Source organism: Squalius cephalus (genome assembly GCF_949319135.1).
Source record: "Squalius cephalus genome assembly, chromosome: 4".
In the NCBI taxonomy this organism is placed as follows: Eukaryota; Metazoa; Chordata; class Actinopteri; order Cypriniformes; family Leuciscidae; genus Squalius; species Squalius cephalus.
Genome location: NC_137125.1, coordinates 37,898,059 through 37,914,422, shown reverse-complemented (window position 1 = coordinate 37,914,422; position 16,364 = coordinate 37,898,059). Strand labels below are relative to the sequence as shown.

Here is a 16,364-nt window from a genome sequence, read left to right as displayed (position 1 = left end):
CTCGCGAGCTATCTGTCGCCTGGTTCAGCATCGTCCCTGAAGGCCTCAGCTTTGCCCACAAAGCCTCTGAAAACTACATCATCTCTCGTGGGCAAAGCATATACGGCAGCAGGTCAGGCTGGAGCATGTCTACACACTATGGCAGTGCTCCAGGCTTATCAGGCTGATCTGCTGGGGGATTTGGACAGAAACGAGGGGGTGGGGCCCGATGAGGTTCGAGAACTTCGTCGGGCCACTGATTTGTCTCTCAGGGCTACTAAGGAGACCGCCAGAGCAATTGGGCGGTCTATGGCAGCCCTTGTAGCCACTGAGAGGCATCTTTGGTTAAATCTGGCAGAAATAAAAGAAAAAGATCGTGCTTTTCTGTTAGATGCACCTATTGATCCCTCTGGTCTCTTTGGTGAGGCTGTTAATTCGGTTGTGGAAAGATTCCAGGAGGCTAAGAAACAGTCAGAGGCATTTAAAAAATTTCTCCCTCGCCGTGTCCAACCCCCTGGGGCTGCTGGGCGTGAGCAGTCCCAGCCGTCAAGCTCCTCATACAGAGCACAACAGAAAGAGAGTGTTGCGTCTCGTGCTCCGCCACAAAAACACTGGAAACAGACGCAGCACTCTCAGCCGAAGCCTTCAAAGCAGAAGCCGGATCTGAGGACCGTCCTTCAGGCTAAGAAGGCTTCGGCTCAAAAGAAAAGGTCCTGACTCCTATGGAGTCAGACCCATGAGGGCAGCCCCACCCGGGGTGGAGCGGATCACACCTCAGCATACGGTGTCCGCTCCACCTCGGTGTCCTCAGGGAGCCATTCTGCCAACCCCGCACCCTTGGTCTCGGGGCGCAGTGGTTCCCAGCGATCGTCTGGTGCAATGTCAACTCGACATTGCGTCAGATATGAACCTTCTGAGGGGGGTTCAAAAACATTCAGTTCGGGTGGTTCCTGCCGATATGTTTCGGGCCCCCGGGCCGAGTGTCTCAATTACACCAGAGGCCAGCCTCGAGAGGCTGGTTCCCTTAGTAGATTTTCTGACAGAGTGGAAGAATCTGCCAAATATTTCTCAATGGGTCCTGCATATAGTAGAGAAAGGATACAGAATCCAGTTCGGTTTGCGTCCTCCTCGCTACAACGGGGTGGTGCCCACGCTGGTACACCCCGAGCAGGCTCTGGTGATGGAACAGGAGGTGAAAGCTCTTCTGGCGAAAGAAGCTATAGAGCAGGTGTTTTCACCCGACAGAGAATCGGGTTTTTACAGCCGCTATTTCATCGTTCCAAAAAAGGATGGGGGGTTGCGTCCCATTTTAGATCTTCGTCTGTTGAATCGTACAGTTCAAAAACTCAAGTTCAAGATGCTGACACTCAAACAGATCGTGACTCAAATCAGATCCGAGGACTGGTTTGTCACAATAGATATGAAAGACGCTTACTTCCATGTCTCCATCCTCCCTCAGCACAGGAAGTTCCTGAGGTTTTCTTTCGGGGGCAAAGAATACCAGTATCGGGTTCTTCCATTCGGTCTAGCTTTATCACCCCGCACATTCACGAAGTGCGTAGATGCAGCTCTGGCCCCGCTCAGGCTGCAGGGCATACGTATTCTGAATTACATAGACGACTGGCTGGTTCTAGCGGAATCAGAACAGTTAGCGGTTCGGCATCGAGATGTCGTCCTCGCACATATGCGGAAATTGGGGTTGAGGCTCAACGCCAAGAAGAGTGTGCTATCTCCATTACAGAGGACCACTTTTCTGGGTGTGGTATGGGATTCAGTCACGATGCGAGCCAATCTATCGCCCGTTCGTGTAGCTGCTATCCTAACAGCCATAAAAGAGCTAAAGCTAGGTCAGTCACGCACTGTGAAGCAGTTCGAGAGACTGTTAGGGCTCATGGCAGCGGCGTCCAACGTGATACCTTTTGGCCTGCTGTACATGAGACCTTTGCAGTGGTGGCTCAGGACCAGAGGGTTTTCCCCGAGGGGAAACCCGCTTCGTATGATCAAGGTCACGCGGCGGTGTCTCCGCGCTTTGGTTATATGGAAGAAACTTTGGTTCCTGTCCCAGGGTCCGGTGTTGGGAGCTCTTTGCCATCGAGTTGCTATCTCGACAGATGCTTCCCTCACCGGCTGGGGAGCGGTAATGGAAGGCCGCTCAGCTCAGGGTCTGTGGAGGAGTCATCATCTCTCTTGGCACATAAATTGCCTGGAGATGTTGGCTGTTTTCAACGCGTTGAGACATTTTCTCCCAGACCTGAGGGATCACCATGTGCTTGTCCGGACAGACAACACATCGGTGGTCTCTTATATAAATCGTCAGGGGGGTCTGCGGTCGCGTCCACTATGCAAGTTGGCACACCAGATCCTCCTATGGTCCCTGGGGAAGATACTCTCTCTGAGGGCAGTGTATATTCCAGGGGGCCAGAATATCGGAGCAGACGTCCTGTCGAGGCAGGAGCTGAGGCCAGGGGACTGGAGACTTCACCCCGAGGTGGTGGAGAAGATTTGGGAGTTTTACGGCAAGGCCGAAGTGGATCTGTTCGCGTCTCAGCATACGACGCACTGTCCACTCTGGTTCTCCCTTACCCACCCAGCCCCCCTGGGGCTGGATGCTATGGTGCAGACGTGGCCGAGGCTACGTCTGTACGCCTTTCCCCCTGTTGCTCTGCTCCCAGGAGTTCTGGAGAGAGTTCGTCAGCACGGAATAAGCCTATTGCTAGTAGCACCACGTTGGCCAAGTCGAATCTGGTTTGCGGACCTGATTCATCTACTAGACGGTCCTCCCTTGGAGTTACCGATCAGGAGAGACCTTCTGTCTCAGGCCGGGGGCACAATATTCCACCCCCGACCAGAGATTTGGAAACTTTGGGTTTGGCCTCTGAGGGGGCCCAACTCATAGAGAGTGGTCTTTCAACCGAGGTTGTTGAGACCATTCTAAGCTCCAGAGCTCCCGCTACGAGGAAATTGTACTCTTTGAAATGGAGAGTCTTCACTACTTGGTGTCACCAGCGTCAGTGGGACCCGGTTAACTGTTCAGTAAACACAGTACTGGAGTTTCTGCAGGATCGCTTTGCGTCAGGTTTATGTCCATCCACCTTAAAAGTATACGTGGCAGCCATTGCGGCCTTCCACGTCCCGGTGGGTGGTGTATCGTTGGGTCGAGACCCCCTGATTACTCGTTTCCTTCGTGGCACCCTGAGGCTAAGGCCTGTAACACGCACTAGGATGCCGGCTTGGGACTTGGCGTTGGTACTGGAGGGCCTATCTGGGGCTCCGTTTGAGCCCTTAGAGTCGGTCTCAGAGAAATTTCTGACTTTCAAGACTATTTTTCTTCTAGCCATTTCGTCCCTCAAGAGAGTCGGAGATCTTCAGGCCCTTTCGGTTTCTCCCACCTGCCTTGAATTCGCACCGGGAATGGTCAAGGCATTCTTGTATCCTAAACAGGGTTATGTCCCTAAGGTGCCAACCATTATTCCGAGGCCTATTGTGCTTCAGGCTTTCTGTCCTCCACCTTTTACTTCTCCGGGCCAGGAAAAGCTGAACTTGTTGTGTCCAGTGCGAGCATTGGATACTTATGTTCATCGGTCTTCTCCATGGAGGAAGTCCGATCAATTGTTTGTCTGTTTTGGATCATCCAAGAGAGGTTGTCCGGCTTCTAAGCAGACAGTTAGTAAGTGGATAGTCGAGGCTATTTCTCTTACCTATGAGTCCTCTGGCCAGCCCTGTCCTTTGGCGGTCAGAGCTCATTCCACTAGAAGTATGGCGGCCTCTAAAGCCTTAATATCTGGAGTGTCCCTCCAAGACGTTTGTGATGCGGCGGGTTGGTCTTCTCCGCTCACATTTGTCAGATTCTATAGCCTGGACCTGGATGCTGCCCCAGGGTCTCAGGTGCTCAGTGCTTAGTGTGGGTTTTTTGACAACAGGCTTACACGCAGGCATTTGGAATTCTGGCGGCTTGGGTATTCTCGTTCCCAAAGCGTTATCGACGCATCGCGAGTTCCCTCGAAAGGGAACGTCTCAGGTTACGACTGTAACCATAGTTCCCTGAGAAAGGGAACGAGACGATGCGTCGCCCTGCCATACTTCCTGCATTCCTGTAATCGACTTGCTTCGGCAAATTTCGAAGCTAAAGCCGGTTTCACCGGATGCGCTTTTATAGCTTCCTGGTCATGACGTCACCCGCCCGTGACGCGCATTTCATTCATTCCATTGGACTAGTTGACATAGATGCTTCAGACGCATTCACGCCGGGGGCGTTCCCAAAGCGTTATCGACGCATCGTCTCGTTCCCTTTCTCAGGGAACTATGGTTACAGTCGTAACCTGAGACGTTTGATACATTTCTGAGTTTTTTTCTCAGAGCCTTACAGTCCAAATCAAACCATTTGTCAGTATCTAAATATGTTTTCTTCGGTTTAACAATTGTCAAATTACTTGTATTTCTGAAGATTCACCAGCAGTGCTGTAATTAGTGGCACTGTTTTCAGTCCATTTGAAAGGCATTATTTTGTTAATTTGATAAGGGGTCCTAATTGGTTTGGCCAATGTTTCAGATTGCTTTATATCGAGGATGATTTGGCTGTGGTCTGAGAAAGGACCACAGCCAAGGTCTCTCTCTCTCTCTTTCTCTCTCTCTCTCTCTCTTCATCTCTCTTCATCTCTCTCTCTCTCTCTCTCTCTCTCTCTCTCTCTCTCTCTCTCTCTCTCTCTCTCTCTCTCTCTCTCTCTTCATCTCTCTTCATCTCTCTCTCTCTCTCTCTTTATCTCTCTCATCACTGACCTGAAGAGAAGTGACCATGTGGCCCAATCTCTCCTCTCATAGGGCCATCAGTGTGTCGTCATTATTTTGACACTGATGTGTTCTGCTGACGGCCACAGCTAGAGGAAAGACGAGTAAAAATAAATCTAATTGCCACATCAGTCAGTCAGAGTAATTTGTGTGTGTGTGTGTGTGTGTGTGTGTGTGTGTGTGTGTGTGTGTGTGTGTGTGTGTGTGTGTGTGTGTGTGTGTACTCCAAATATCTCTAATAAATTATACAGTAGCCAGTTTGAAATGATTGATTTGAAATAATAAAATGCATGGAAAACTGCACTACTTCTTGAAGAAACTTTTGTTTCTTAACTTGAAACTAAATAATGCAACTACATAGATAAAATAATATTTTTATTTTAAATATAAATTTTTGGCATTCAAAATTAATACAATTATAATGAAATATGTACATAATCTATATGGTTTTATAAAATGAGAATTTTTTGTGCCTTAAATGTATCTTTTTGTGATTGTATAAAGATGCTAAATTGTATATTTGACCGTTGTCCCTGTATTCAGCAGGTATAAATTGGCTGCTGAATGAGATTTTTGCAGTATGAAATACCCACTCTGCTCATTTGCATACATTTGCATAGCAGCGAGGGACCACCCAGAGCCATTTTATGTTTGCGATGACATTTTCCAGTCTGCTTGGCCTAAAAATGTGTATTTTAATGACTGTGTTGCTACCCACCACTGTTTAGTGACCAAAACGCTCTTATAGACATGAAAGACAGAAAAACACACATACAGCGTTCCTCATGCATGAGAGCTGACTAGCACTAACCATCTATCAATTACAGAGACTGGTGTTGCTATAAGCTAAGTGACACTGTAATAAGAATAAACAATACATAGCACAGACAAATAATGGAATTTTTTAATTTGGAGACAATATTTGATCAATATATATTTATAATTACTCCATTCTACATCTTGTGAATTTTATTCAATGTTACAAAGCACTATGGGGCTGTTTTAGCCAAACTACGCTATTTTAGTAGCGGGCATAAAAAGCCTGTACAATACTTATATGTTGTACTTGTGATGCCGAAAAGTCCGTCTAGTTAGACAGCTAGGATCAGATCTAAAGACACACTTCATAACTCAACAGATTCCAGTGGGATGGTTGTGTGTGTAATTAACTTAATGTAATTAGCAAAGGTTAGTTACTCTTCTGACAATCTTCAGGACAGAATCATATCCTGAACGTCCCTTCATCAGATATTATAACCCCATTCGGTTATGGTTCCGCATTTTGCAAAGCCAAATTACTTACCAAGGGAGACAAAAGATTGATCGCTTTCGATATGTAAATCCCCCGGAGCTAAAACACAAGTTTTCTGTGAGAGCCTTCACCACAACAGTCAAAGCAGATCATAAATAATTCATTATTCATCCTTCTAAATGAGTTCCCTCAAAAGTAATACAAGAAGAAATATGTCTACAATTTTCCTGCATATGAAAGTAATTTTGAGGCAATGGAGGTAGATTGTTTGGTGAGGTGTTGTGTTTACCTGTTCTTCCCATCAATCACACAGAGACAGACAGAGATACTGAAAGTTCCCATAAGAGAGAGAGACAGAAAACAGCAATAATGAGGCGGAACAGCCAAGCCAGAAGGGGTTGCTGGGAAAAGAGGAGGAATATGGGAAAAACAGATCCTCTCTGTGTTTAAGAATGTTGGGAAATTGAATCGAGGAGTATCTGGCTATTTCATCTGTGTTCAGAAAGAATTATTAGCCCACAATATCCGCAGGGATCTGATGGACTGTCATTCTCCAAGTCAGGATCCTGTTGAGAGCGAAAAACAGGACTATGAAGCACTGAATCCAGGGAAGAAGCTTCCCGCTGTTCCAAATCACATCCAGAGGATGAAGATGGACTGTAACATGATGAAGTTTATTTCTCCAGGGCAATAGCGCACTTGTCCTCTGCTATTCATAGGTCAAGCATTTCACATTTCCACCCAGAATGAATATTTCCTACATCCCATAATATGATCCATCTGAAAGTGGCTTTAAAAGCGATGGGCAGTGTGTGTAAATGAGACGGGAACGCTTCATCACTCCAGCAGCTGTATGAGCCTGAGAACCATTCAGACTTCATTTATGACTCCCACTTTTCTTTTATAAGAGACATTCATCCGCCCGCCTCACCAGCCCATCCACCATTACCAATAAAGACACCCTCATCCTCACAGTCAGAGAGAGAGAGAGAGAGAGAGGGATGGTTAATGGTGGTCCGGGTGGGACTTCAGCCTGTCTGCTGCTTCTGAACTGTTCAGCATTCACGTCTGTCTGCTGCTTCAATTATGCAGAGACACGAGGAGGAGAAGAAATGCCACACAGAAGACAGACACTGAAAGAATGAAATGAGCTTCAGTGAACAGAGAAACACAGACAGCAGATGAGAGAGGAGAGATGGATCCTGGGAGAAGTGTAATGTTGTCTTTCTCCTCTTAAATACATAGACTTACAGATCAAGAGGGGTTTAAGAGTTCATCAGGTAGAAATATTAGTTAATACAACAAAAAGTTTAGACAAATTATTCATTTAATTTGATAACACTTTATTTAATTATTTTGATGGTTCACTTTAGACATTATTATACTAAAACTGGTTACACTTTATTTTAATGTGTCCCTGTTACAGTGTAATTATACATTTAAGAACTGAGTAATAATAATTAACTACATGTACTTGCTATAAGGTTTGGATTAATGTGTGTTTTAGGGTTAGATGGATGTAATTATGCAATTTATAGTAATTAATATAGTAATTAACTACATGTAACGTGTAAAAAAGACTAGTTAACTTTGCAACTATGTCAACTAGCAGCCATTAGAGTATTAGTAGACTGTCTGCTTAATATCTGTCAACACTTTATTTTGTTGTTTACACTTTATTAAATGTTTCACTTTGCAATTACAAAATATTCTACTAACCCGAACCCCAACACTATCAGTCTAGTCTTCTAATACTCTAATGAGAGTTAGTTGACATGTAGTTGTAAAGTTACATGTATCAAATGTACCATCAAAATAAAGTGTAACCTTTCATTTTAATCCAAATTATTACTGTTTCTTTCTTCTATCTACATATTTGTCAGAAATTTACATTTGCATTTATTCAAAGCGACTTACAAATGAGAACAATGGAAGCAGCTAAACTAACAGTAGGACAACAATATGCAAGTGCTATGACCCCTCTCAGTTTAATCTAACGCAGTAAATGTTTTACATTTTTTTTATTTCATTTTTTTATTTAATAGAATAGAATAGAAGAGAAAGTGTTAGTATTATTGGATCAAGTGCTGTCAAAAAAGAAGCGACTTCAGCCGTTTCTTGAAAGTGGCTGCGGACTCAGCAGCTCTGGTTGAGTTAGGCAGATCATTCCACCAGCAGGGAACAGTCAGGGTAAAGGTCCGAGAAAGAGATTTTGTGCCTCTTTGAGATGGCACCACAAGACGTCGTTCGCTTGCAGAGTGCAAGTTTCTGAATGGCACATAAGTCTGAAGTAATGAGTTTAAGTAAAAGGGAGCAGAAAATGTTTTCTTTCTTAAAACATTAAGAAAGAAAAATAGATTTTCCAGATATGCCCATCATGTCATATTGATTTACTGATTAACCAAGATTTAGACAGAATTGACTGGCATATTTTCTTGCTTTTACGTTAACCAGTATATTGATGTTGCTAATAATACCACGTTTACTATAGTAGATACTGGCCAAAAGCAAACACAGTAATTACATTTATAGCCAGTCCAAGATATGTGAACACGTGTGCATTAGACACATCAGTCTACTGGTCAGACGTGTTTGTGCTGCGATATAAAGCTTGTATGTGCATCTGTTACATCTGTAAATGAAGCGTTAAATCTGCTGTGCAGAAAACATGACCTGATTGTGCTTCCAGCAACTAAGAGCAACAATAAACCACAACGTCAAAAATAACCCAGAACGAAGCTCTGAAACTGACAGCATCTCAGTCATAAAGTGACATAAATGATTTCTTTGGATCTAGAGGGTGAAGAATCTAAATGTGAGTCTTACACCTCTGAAAGTGTGTTAACTCACATGTCAAAGGAAGAGGGTGTCACATTTAACTCTCATTCGTTTACAGATTTACTCTCACTGGATTCAAACCTGCAGCTTGTTTGTTCACAGCCAAATCCTTTAACCACATTTCAGGATGTAGTTTCGTGTAGAAGCCATACGGTGTCCAAAACAACCATTAATACTGTCTAATAATACATCAAGAGATCTGCTGTTCACTCCTGAGGGGCCTGAACTGGAAGACGGGACGCAGGAAGAGCTTTACAGAAGATGAACATGTGACTATAAACAAACAGCACAACAAAAGCCTGGAGCTGATACTCTGTTCACCAACATCGACACAATACCAGGCACTTGTGCTTTAACACAACTGATGTGTTTCATCAGATCTTGACGAAGCCATGACTGTAAACCGGTTTAACACAGAGAATGATTCTGAAACTTCTGATTGTGAAAATTTCAGAAATGAAATTAATTTCTGGCACGAACATGTTTAATCGTTTGCCTGATTATGTCACTTTCACCTCAAGCTTGATGGAAACTCAAGCGCGTGACACGAAAACAAGCTGTTGTAGCTCTAAAGATAAGAAGCGCATGTAAACCGACACGGTTGAATAATCTCACAAACGCTTGTAGCAAAAATACGTAACACTCAGAAGACCCGAAGAGGCTTGAGAAATGAACATTTGTTGTGATAGTTTTAAATGGTGAGAATTTGAAAAATGAATATGACGCCCTAGGATGAGAATGCGTTGATTATTCAGTTATTTGTTTGTTTAGTTTCATTTTCATGGACTTTTAGTTTGCTTCTCTTGGTTTCCTGTTGTCTCTGTTCCCGCTATCATTAGTTACTATGGTGATTGATGTGATCATGATCATTTGTTTTGCTTATTAAATACTTTTGTTTTGGAAATTCAGAATCTTCTTCATCTTTGAACTGAGTGCAACACTTACATTGAGGCCTCTCTGGAATAGCGTCTGTCCCATGACGTTCGCCAGCATCCGGATCAGAGCGGCTCCCTGCGGACACAGAGTAAACACACGTTCAATAAAGATTGCTTATTTACACATGCATACAAAACCCAACAAAATATACATCGTTTTGAGAGTTTTGACATGCTGTCGATTACTACAGAAAATGTACATGAATCCACTTATTAAGTCAATGGGGCAAAATGTTCTGTAGGGTTTAAATGCAGAAATGTGTTATTTGAACAGGAAAGTTGTCAAAATCATAATTCTAGTGGAGTGACTGTTCAAGGAGGATGAACTTCTGCTTATGTACATCGCAGAAAAAGTTTAACATAATTTAAAAACAGTTCAGTTATTATGGCACTGTTCAATTTCTAGCAGGTCTGGTTCATCTAAACAAGGACTCCATGTGGTGCTGCTGCTGTTTTCTGCTGTTTTATGAGTCTGTATCTTTTTAGATTTTGAGTGGCTTTGACATGCTCATTTGACAGCATCTAATTCCCATCCCTCCACAATCTGTGTGATGAGTGTCACTTCCTGTTAGCGCTGGGGACTCATGGGATATTGTGGGATTTCAGAGTCCTTAGAGTGCAAGGAGGAAGTGATGTGGGACAGCCTGGTGTCAGTGTGACTGACAGAGTTCATAACCCAACAGAACCTGTGGGGAAACAGGGGGAGGGACTAGAGGAAGAGCAAGAGCCAATCACAAACTGGCCTTGAGCTGATTGACAGCTGGAGGGAGAGTTGACACAGAAATTTAAATCTTCAGTGGACGGAAGATTCTGTCTGTGTCTGAACTCTGTTAGAGGACAAAGATATTTCTTTCCTTCTCTTTGTGTCTTTAATGGCTTTCAGATGCTCAGATGAGAGGATATATTTGGGCGCTGGAGTTTTTTTCAGTAAAGTGTGTTTCAGTGAGAAAGAGGTAATTAAATAGATGTTGTCTGGTCTGAGAAATGTTTAATGTGCCACTAAAGTCCCCAGAGCACACAAAAACTCTCAGTGTAACAGTTTCTGTCCTCGACTTACTAAAAAACAAGCTTTTAATTAAACTGTTTTTCTTGTGTATGTGAAGAGGCTTATAACAGCGCGACTCCATTTACAATTCACAAAGATAAACTGAGATTTCTTTTGCTGGGAGAAAAATAACAAGCAAACTGAGGTGTTTACTGGACTCAATAAAAGATCAAGTCTATTGGTGAAGTCCGCACATAAATAAATGACTGATTTAGACCGACGATACTGTTGTTTTACAAAGTCATTGCTCCTCTTCTACTGTCTTGCGGAATAATAAAATGTGTAAATTAATTTAATGTTGTATAGTATAAATCAGTTTTGAATTCAGTTAAGCTCAATATTAACGGTTTCTAATCATTTCAATCATGCAAATGAAGCCTGTAGGATTTTATGAGAGATTCTCTTGCCTTCTTATATGCGATCCAGTCAAACACTCGGTCGATGTCTGTGGCTTCAAACACTTCCTGAGAGATCGGATGAGAACTGGCCAAACCGTCCAATAACATCACCTCATGAAGAACATCAGTCAGAAACCTCTGCTTCTCCTGTGGATGAGAGACTTTACTCGTTTTTTACAGTATCAAACACAGAAACATGTCTCATGAAAGCTTCTGTTTTATTTTCAAAAGTAAAAATAACTTTGAGCTGCTCAATAAATGAAATTAGAAAATGGTTGTGAGAAAATCCAGCTCTCTATCTCTCATGACTGAAGACTTTATTCCTGCAGAAGCTTATAATTCATTCGAACCTTCACTGTCGCCACACGAGCGCCAACACGACACACTCCTGCTTGAGTTACAATACACTGAGTGTGTGTGTGTGTGTGTGTGTTGGACAGGGGTCTTGCAGTCTCTCTACTCTGATCAAATGTCTCCCTGTAGGATTCACTATAAAGACAGGTAGAAGTTTTGGGTCAGATGAACAAGACCCTCATCATTCACTGTTGTCACGATCTCAAATGCAGTGAGTTTTTCAGCAGCACTTGAGGAAGATGTTACTCTGATCCTAGGTTATTTCCATTTTTTAAGGAAGTCTAATTTTTAACTGCTTAAAAAGTAACAAAATGAGAAATTACATCACAATGAGGCAATTAAACTTAGAAAAAATGCCATGGTACTGCCATGCTTTTCTTTGAATTACCTTGACAAATCATGTAAATATACAAATACAACATAATATATTACAATAAATACAGACGCCTAATGTTCATATTAAACGTTTGAATAAACTAATAATCACTTGCTCCAGTTTTGTAGATCAACTTCTACTTTCAAAAGATGTTCAGCTAAAATAAACACAGTATGAATGTAAAACCACAAACATTTCAGTAAAATCTGACACTATTTTCCCGTTACTCATTTAAAAGTGGCGGTCAGTTACCATACATTACAATGAATTAAATATGAATCACATGAAATATATATGAAAGCATTAGACTGCAGGTTCATATTCTAAACATCTTCATAAAGGGCCCTCTGGCAAAATCTCTTCACTGACTGTCTGATCAAATTCAAAACTAAGCTAAATTAAGATTTGATTATTTTATTATCTTCTCATATGTATTTATTAAATGTGATTGACCAAGAGAAAGTCAGAAAACTATCAGCTGTTACAAACACATCTTGTTTTGATACTCTGAATGTTTTATTACACCTTTATTCATTGTCATTATGTATAACTCTTGGACATTAAAGCTTTTGGCAGCTTGATGTTGAAGACATTAATCCAAGAAAGCAGGATATTTTAAACAAGGGATTTGAGCTACAACAAACAACGTACGGAAATAAGTCCAGAAACAAATGTTCATCAAAACCCTTCATAGTTTTATGTAAAATAATGAGGCATATTCTATTAACCCAGTGATTCCTGGTTTCATGTATGTGTTTAAACCACAATCATATCTCATATTCTGATGTTCTGCTAAAAGCAGATTAATGAAATGACACGAGACATACAGACAATTAATACAAATCAATACAGAGATATTTATCTGAGCGCCAATCTAAGATTAATGTGTGATTGTTGGGTGACTTTTTATAATATTTGTAGATTTTATAAGTCTATCTTGTATGGCTTTCATATGAATTCTTTCTTTTTGAGCAGCTAATGAAGGGTGAAATTTCCTACAATAGAATTACATCTGAGGTATAATTATCTTTAGATATCCGAGGCATAAAAAAATGAAACATGAAACATGCTTTGCTTAATGGACTGCTGTAATAATTTATCCTTCATTTTTAACTTCAGAGAGAAGATCTTAGAGGAAGTGCGACTTTTTAAAATCAGTGTCCTAATTTCTCAGGCTATTTATATCATCACTTAAGTGGTCTTGTAGAAGAGAACAGCATGTGTTTCATGTCTTTACTTTCAGTATTTCCTGTTGGACAGTCACTTTAAAGTCTAGATTAATATAAGCTTCGCAGGACTATGTAAATACTGTATATACTGTAGACAGAATCAATATATGCAAATGGGCCCTTCATGTTAATTCACAACATACTAATGTAACATGGTGAAAGTGAATACACAGAAACAGGGAAAGAGAAACCGACAGACAGAAAGAGAACAGCTGGTGATGTGGAGCTAATTTTATGTGAGTCACGTAGTGGGCAATATAAAATGAGTGCAATGAGAAGAGCTTCCATCTGGCCCATATGTGCTCTCAACAAGGTGTTTACGTCCAATGATACTTCATTTAGATGCTGCTTATTAACGTCTCAACATCATCACCTGAAGTTTCTCACTGATCAACCACTTTAAATAGTTCACTTTGAAATTAAATTTTGGTATGTTTTAGCTTACCTCAAGGGCATCCAAGATGTAGGTGTCTTTGTTTCCGCAGTAGTTTCAATTTTGATATTTTTAGCTCAAACCATTGTTGTCTGTCAGTCATATAATGCAGGTCTGTGGTCACTGTCTCAAAGAGCATGCACAGAGAAGTCCAAATTAAACAATTCCCCATCGTAAGTACACATTGATGGCCTAAGACATGAAACGATCGGTTTGTGTGAGAAAACAAACAGTATTTATATTGTTTTTACCTCTTGTACACAACTACGAGTGATCTGAGGGCGCGCGCGCGCTTCCTGGTGTGTGACGTGTGCGCGCGTTCTGGCTTAGTCTGCGCAAGCGCCGGAAGTGATCTCTCGCGCGTGTACGTCACTCATTGTTTACACAGAACAGAGATTGTAGGTAAGACGGCTACTATATATATATATAAATACTGTTCGTTTTCTCACACAAACCGCTCGTTTCGTGTCTTAGGCCATCAATGTGTACTTACGATGGGGAATTGTTTAATTTGGACTTCTCTGTGCATGCTCTTTGAGACAGTGACCATAGACCTGCATTATATGACTGACAGACAAGAACGGTTTGACCTAAAAATATCAAAATTGAAAATACTGCGGAAACAAAGACACCTACATCTTGGATGCCCTTGAGGTAAGCTAAAACATACCAAAATTTTATTTAAAAGTGAACTATCCCTTTAAGGCCAGAGATCAACAGTGATGCCAGGCGTTAAGATCAGCAGCATTCGGAGCAATGCATTATGGGTAACTAAACCTCGCTGAGAGCTTCTCTAGCATGACAGTGAGAAAAAGGAAGAGAGCCAACAGTCCAGTAGTTGTGAGCAGGTTAAGGGACCGACAGGCTGTTTTAATGACCTATTAAGGACTCTTGACAAATCCATTCCCACATTTCTCAGTGCATTTGTGAGTTTTCAGTTCTGGTTTACACTCCTTCCTCTTGAAATGTGTAATATTATCCAAATTGTGGTAGGGAAATTCTTACAGTCATCCTATCAGGGCACTGAAGTGTTTCCATCTAAACTTATCGGACGAGAAAGAACCAATTGCTCCCTGAAATGATGTTCCCAAATGATCTCTCTGCTTGGCTGATGCTCCATAACCAAGGTTGAGCAGAGAGGTATGAAATACTGGGACAGATGGGATGGGAAGGTCATTATGTCAATGAGAATGTGTGTATGAGCAGAAATCACACAAGTATTAAACAAGGGTGCTATACTGACATATATCTTACTCAAATTAGATAAATATATTAAAAATGTTAATAAAAAAAACTAATGTAATAAACGTTTGGTATTAAATGTCAACAGGAGCTAAATGTATTGCTTTAGACTGCCTTCAGCACTTACTCTTAGCATACACCACTCTTAGTGCACACTATGTCCAGTGCAGTCTAAGACATGTCAGGTCTTGTGATGAACACACAATAATCTTCACACTAGCTCATAATAAAACTGAACACAGTCAGTGAATCATAATAAGCAGAAGATCCAAACATATTTAATCAGAACGACTGCTAATTCACAGTAACGAATGAGCTAACAGGGAACTTTCTCAGAAATTCCCCAACATTCTGGCAATTTTCTTTCAAAGTTATGAACAAACATTCTTCCAGTAAGGTTAACTTTAATAATGTTCTCAAAACGTCATCACAAAACATTATCTATACATTGTTCATGCAGTTCAGGTGCATCAAAATAGCACTCGAAAATTGTGACTCGAGAAAATCCCGTAAAATATTAATAATGTTCAGATATAGTGGCTGAAGACGTCTTTGAAGGTGTTTGACTTCCTCCTGTTGTTCACAAACACTCCTGGATTTATTTATCACCCTATAATACAGGAATATCATGATATGATTGTGTGTTTGGACGCACCTGGTCTGGAAAAATAGCCTCATAATTCTTGGCTGTTATACAACAATTCAGAGCATCACTGAACCTATTGACTCCTGTGAGACGGTGAGCATTGTCAACTGAAGCCATGCTTTGTCTTTCTCCGAACGTGAACCCATCTGGATGGGGGAAATGGATGTGGACGAATCATTAGACCATAAAACTTTTTATCCTTGCACTTTATTTAAAGGAGTTTGGATTTGTTCTAGTTTATGTGTGCCAGCCTTGAATTCAAGTGTTTTTTCAATGGCAGCTTTGGCACAAATTCCAGCTCTGTAAAGCTCCACAGTAAATTAGCAGTTTTAGTTCAGACTCACACAGGTGTGGCACTAATGAACTATGTCTTTTCCCACTGAATAATTTTTGCCAACTAGCACAGGTAAGAATGTTTAAACGTGTTGTTCAGAATGCATTATGATCAGAAGCTCACCAATCTGTCTGTGGCACTGTAATATTATTTCACAGCTCTCTTCTGATAATTGATTGAACATCTGGAAGAGACCACATATAGACTAAAGTTTCATTAATACAGAAAAATATGATGGCATAATCACCGGTTGCTGTGGCAATGCAGCAGGACTGAAAAATAGAGACATGATAACAGAGCTCAACACCATTAAATATGATTCTTTCTGCACATGAAGTCAAACTCAAACTGTGCTCATAATAACCATTGAAACAGCTTGTTCCTTACAAGCTCATAATGAACCAGTCCATGCATGCCTCCATTTGGCCCGCTAATTCACTACTGACTGTAAGATTGAATGCACCCATTAACTTATTGTAAAACATTGTCCTTTGAGCTACCCAAAGAGAAACTTTGGG

At 41.4% G+C, this 16,364-nt stretch overlaps 1 protein-coding gene across 1 annotated transcript in view; it reads right to left on the bottom strand.

The window, feature by feature from the left end:
- LOC307156791 (thyrotropin-releasing hormone-degrading ectoenzyme-like) overlaps positions 1–16,364 on the bottom strand; it is a 126,001-nt gene that overhangs the window by 47,656 nt on the left and 61,981 nt on the right. The window contains exons 6-7 of the mRNA XM_079868335.1: positions 11,242–11,379; positions 9,800–9,865 (exon numbers count right to left, since the gene is read on the bottom strand). Coding sequence (XP_079724461.1) covers positions 9,800–9,865; positions 11,242–11,379 — 204 coding nt within the window. The remainder of the gene's footprint in view (positions 1–9,799; positions 9,866–11,241; positions 11,380–16,364) is intronic.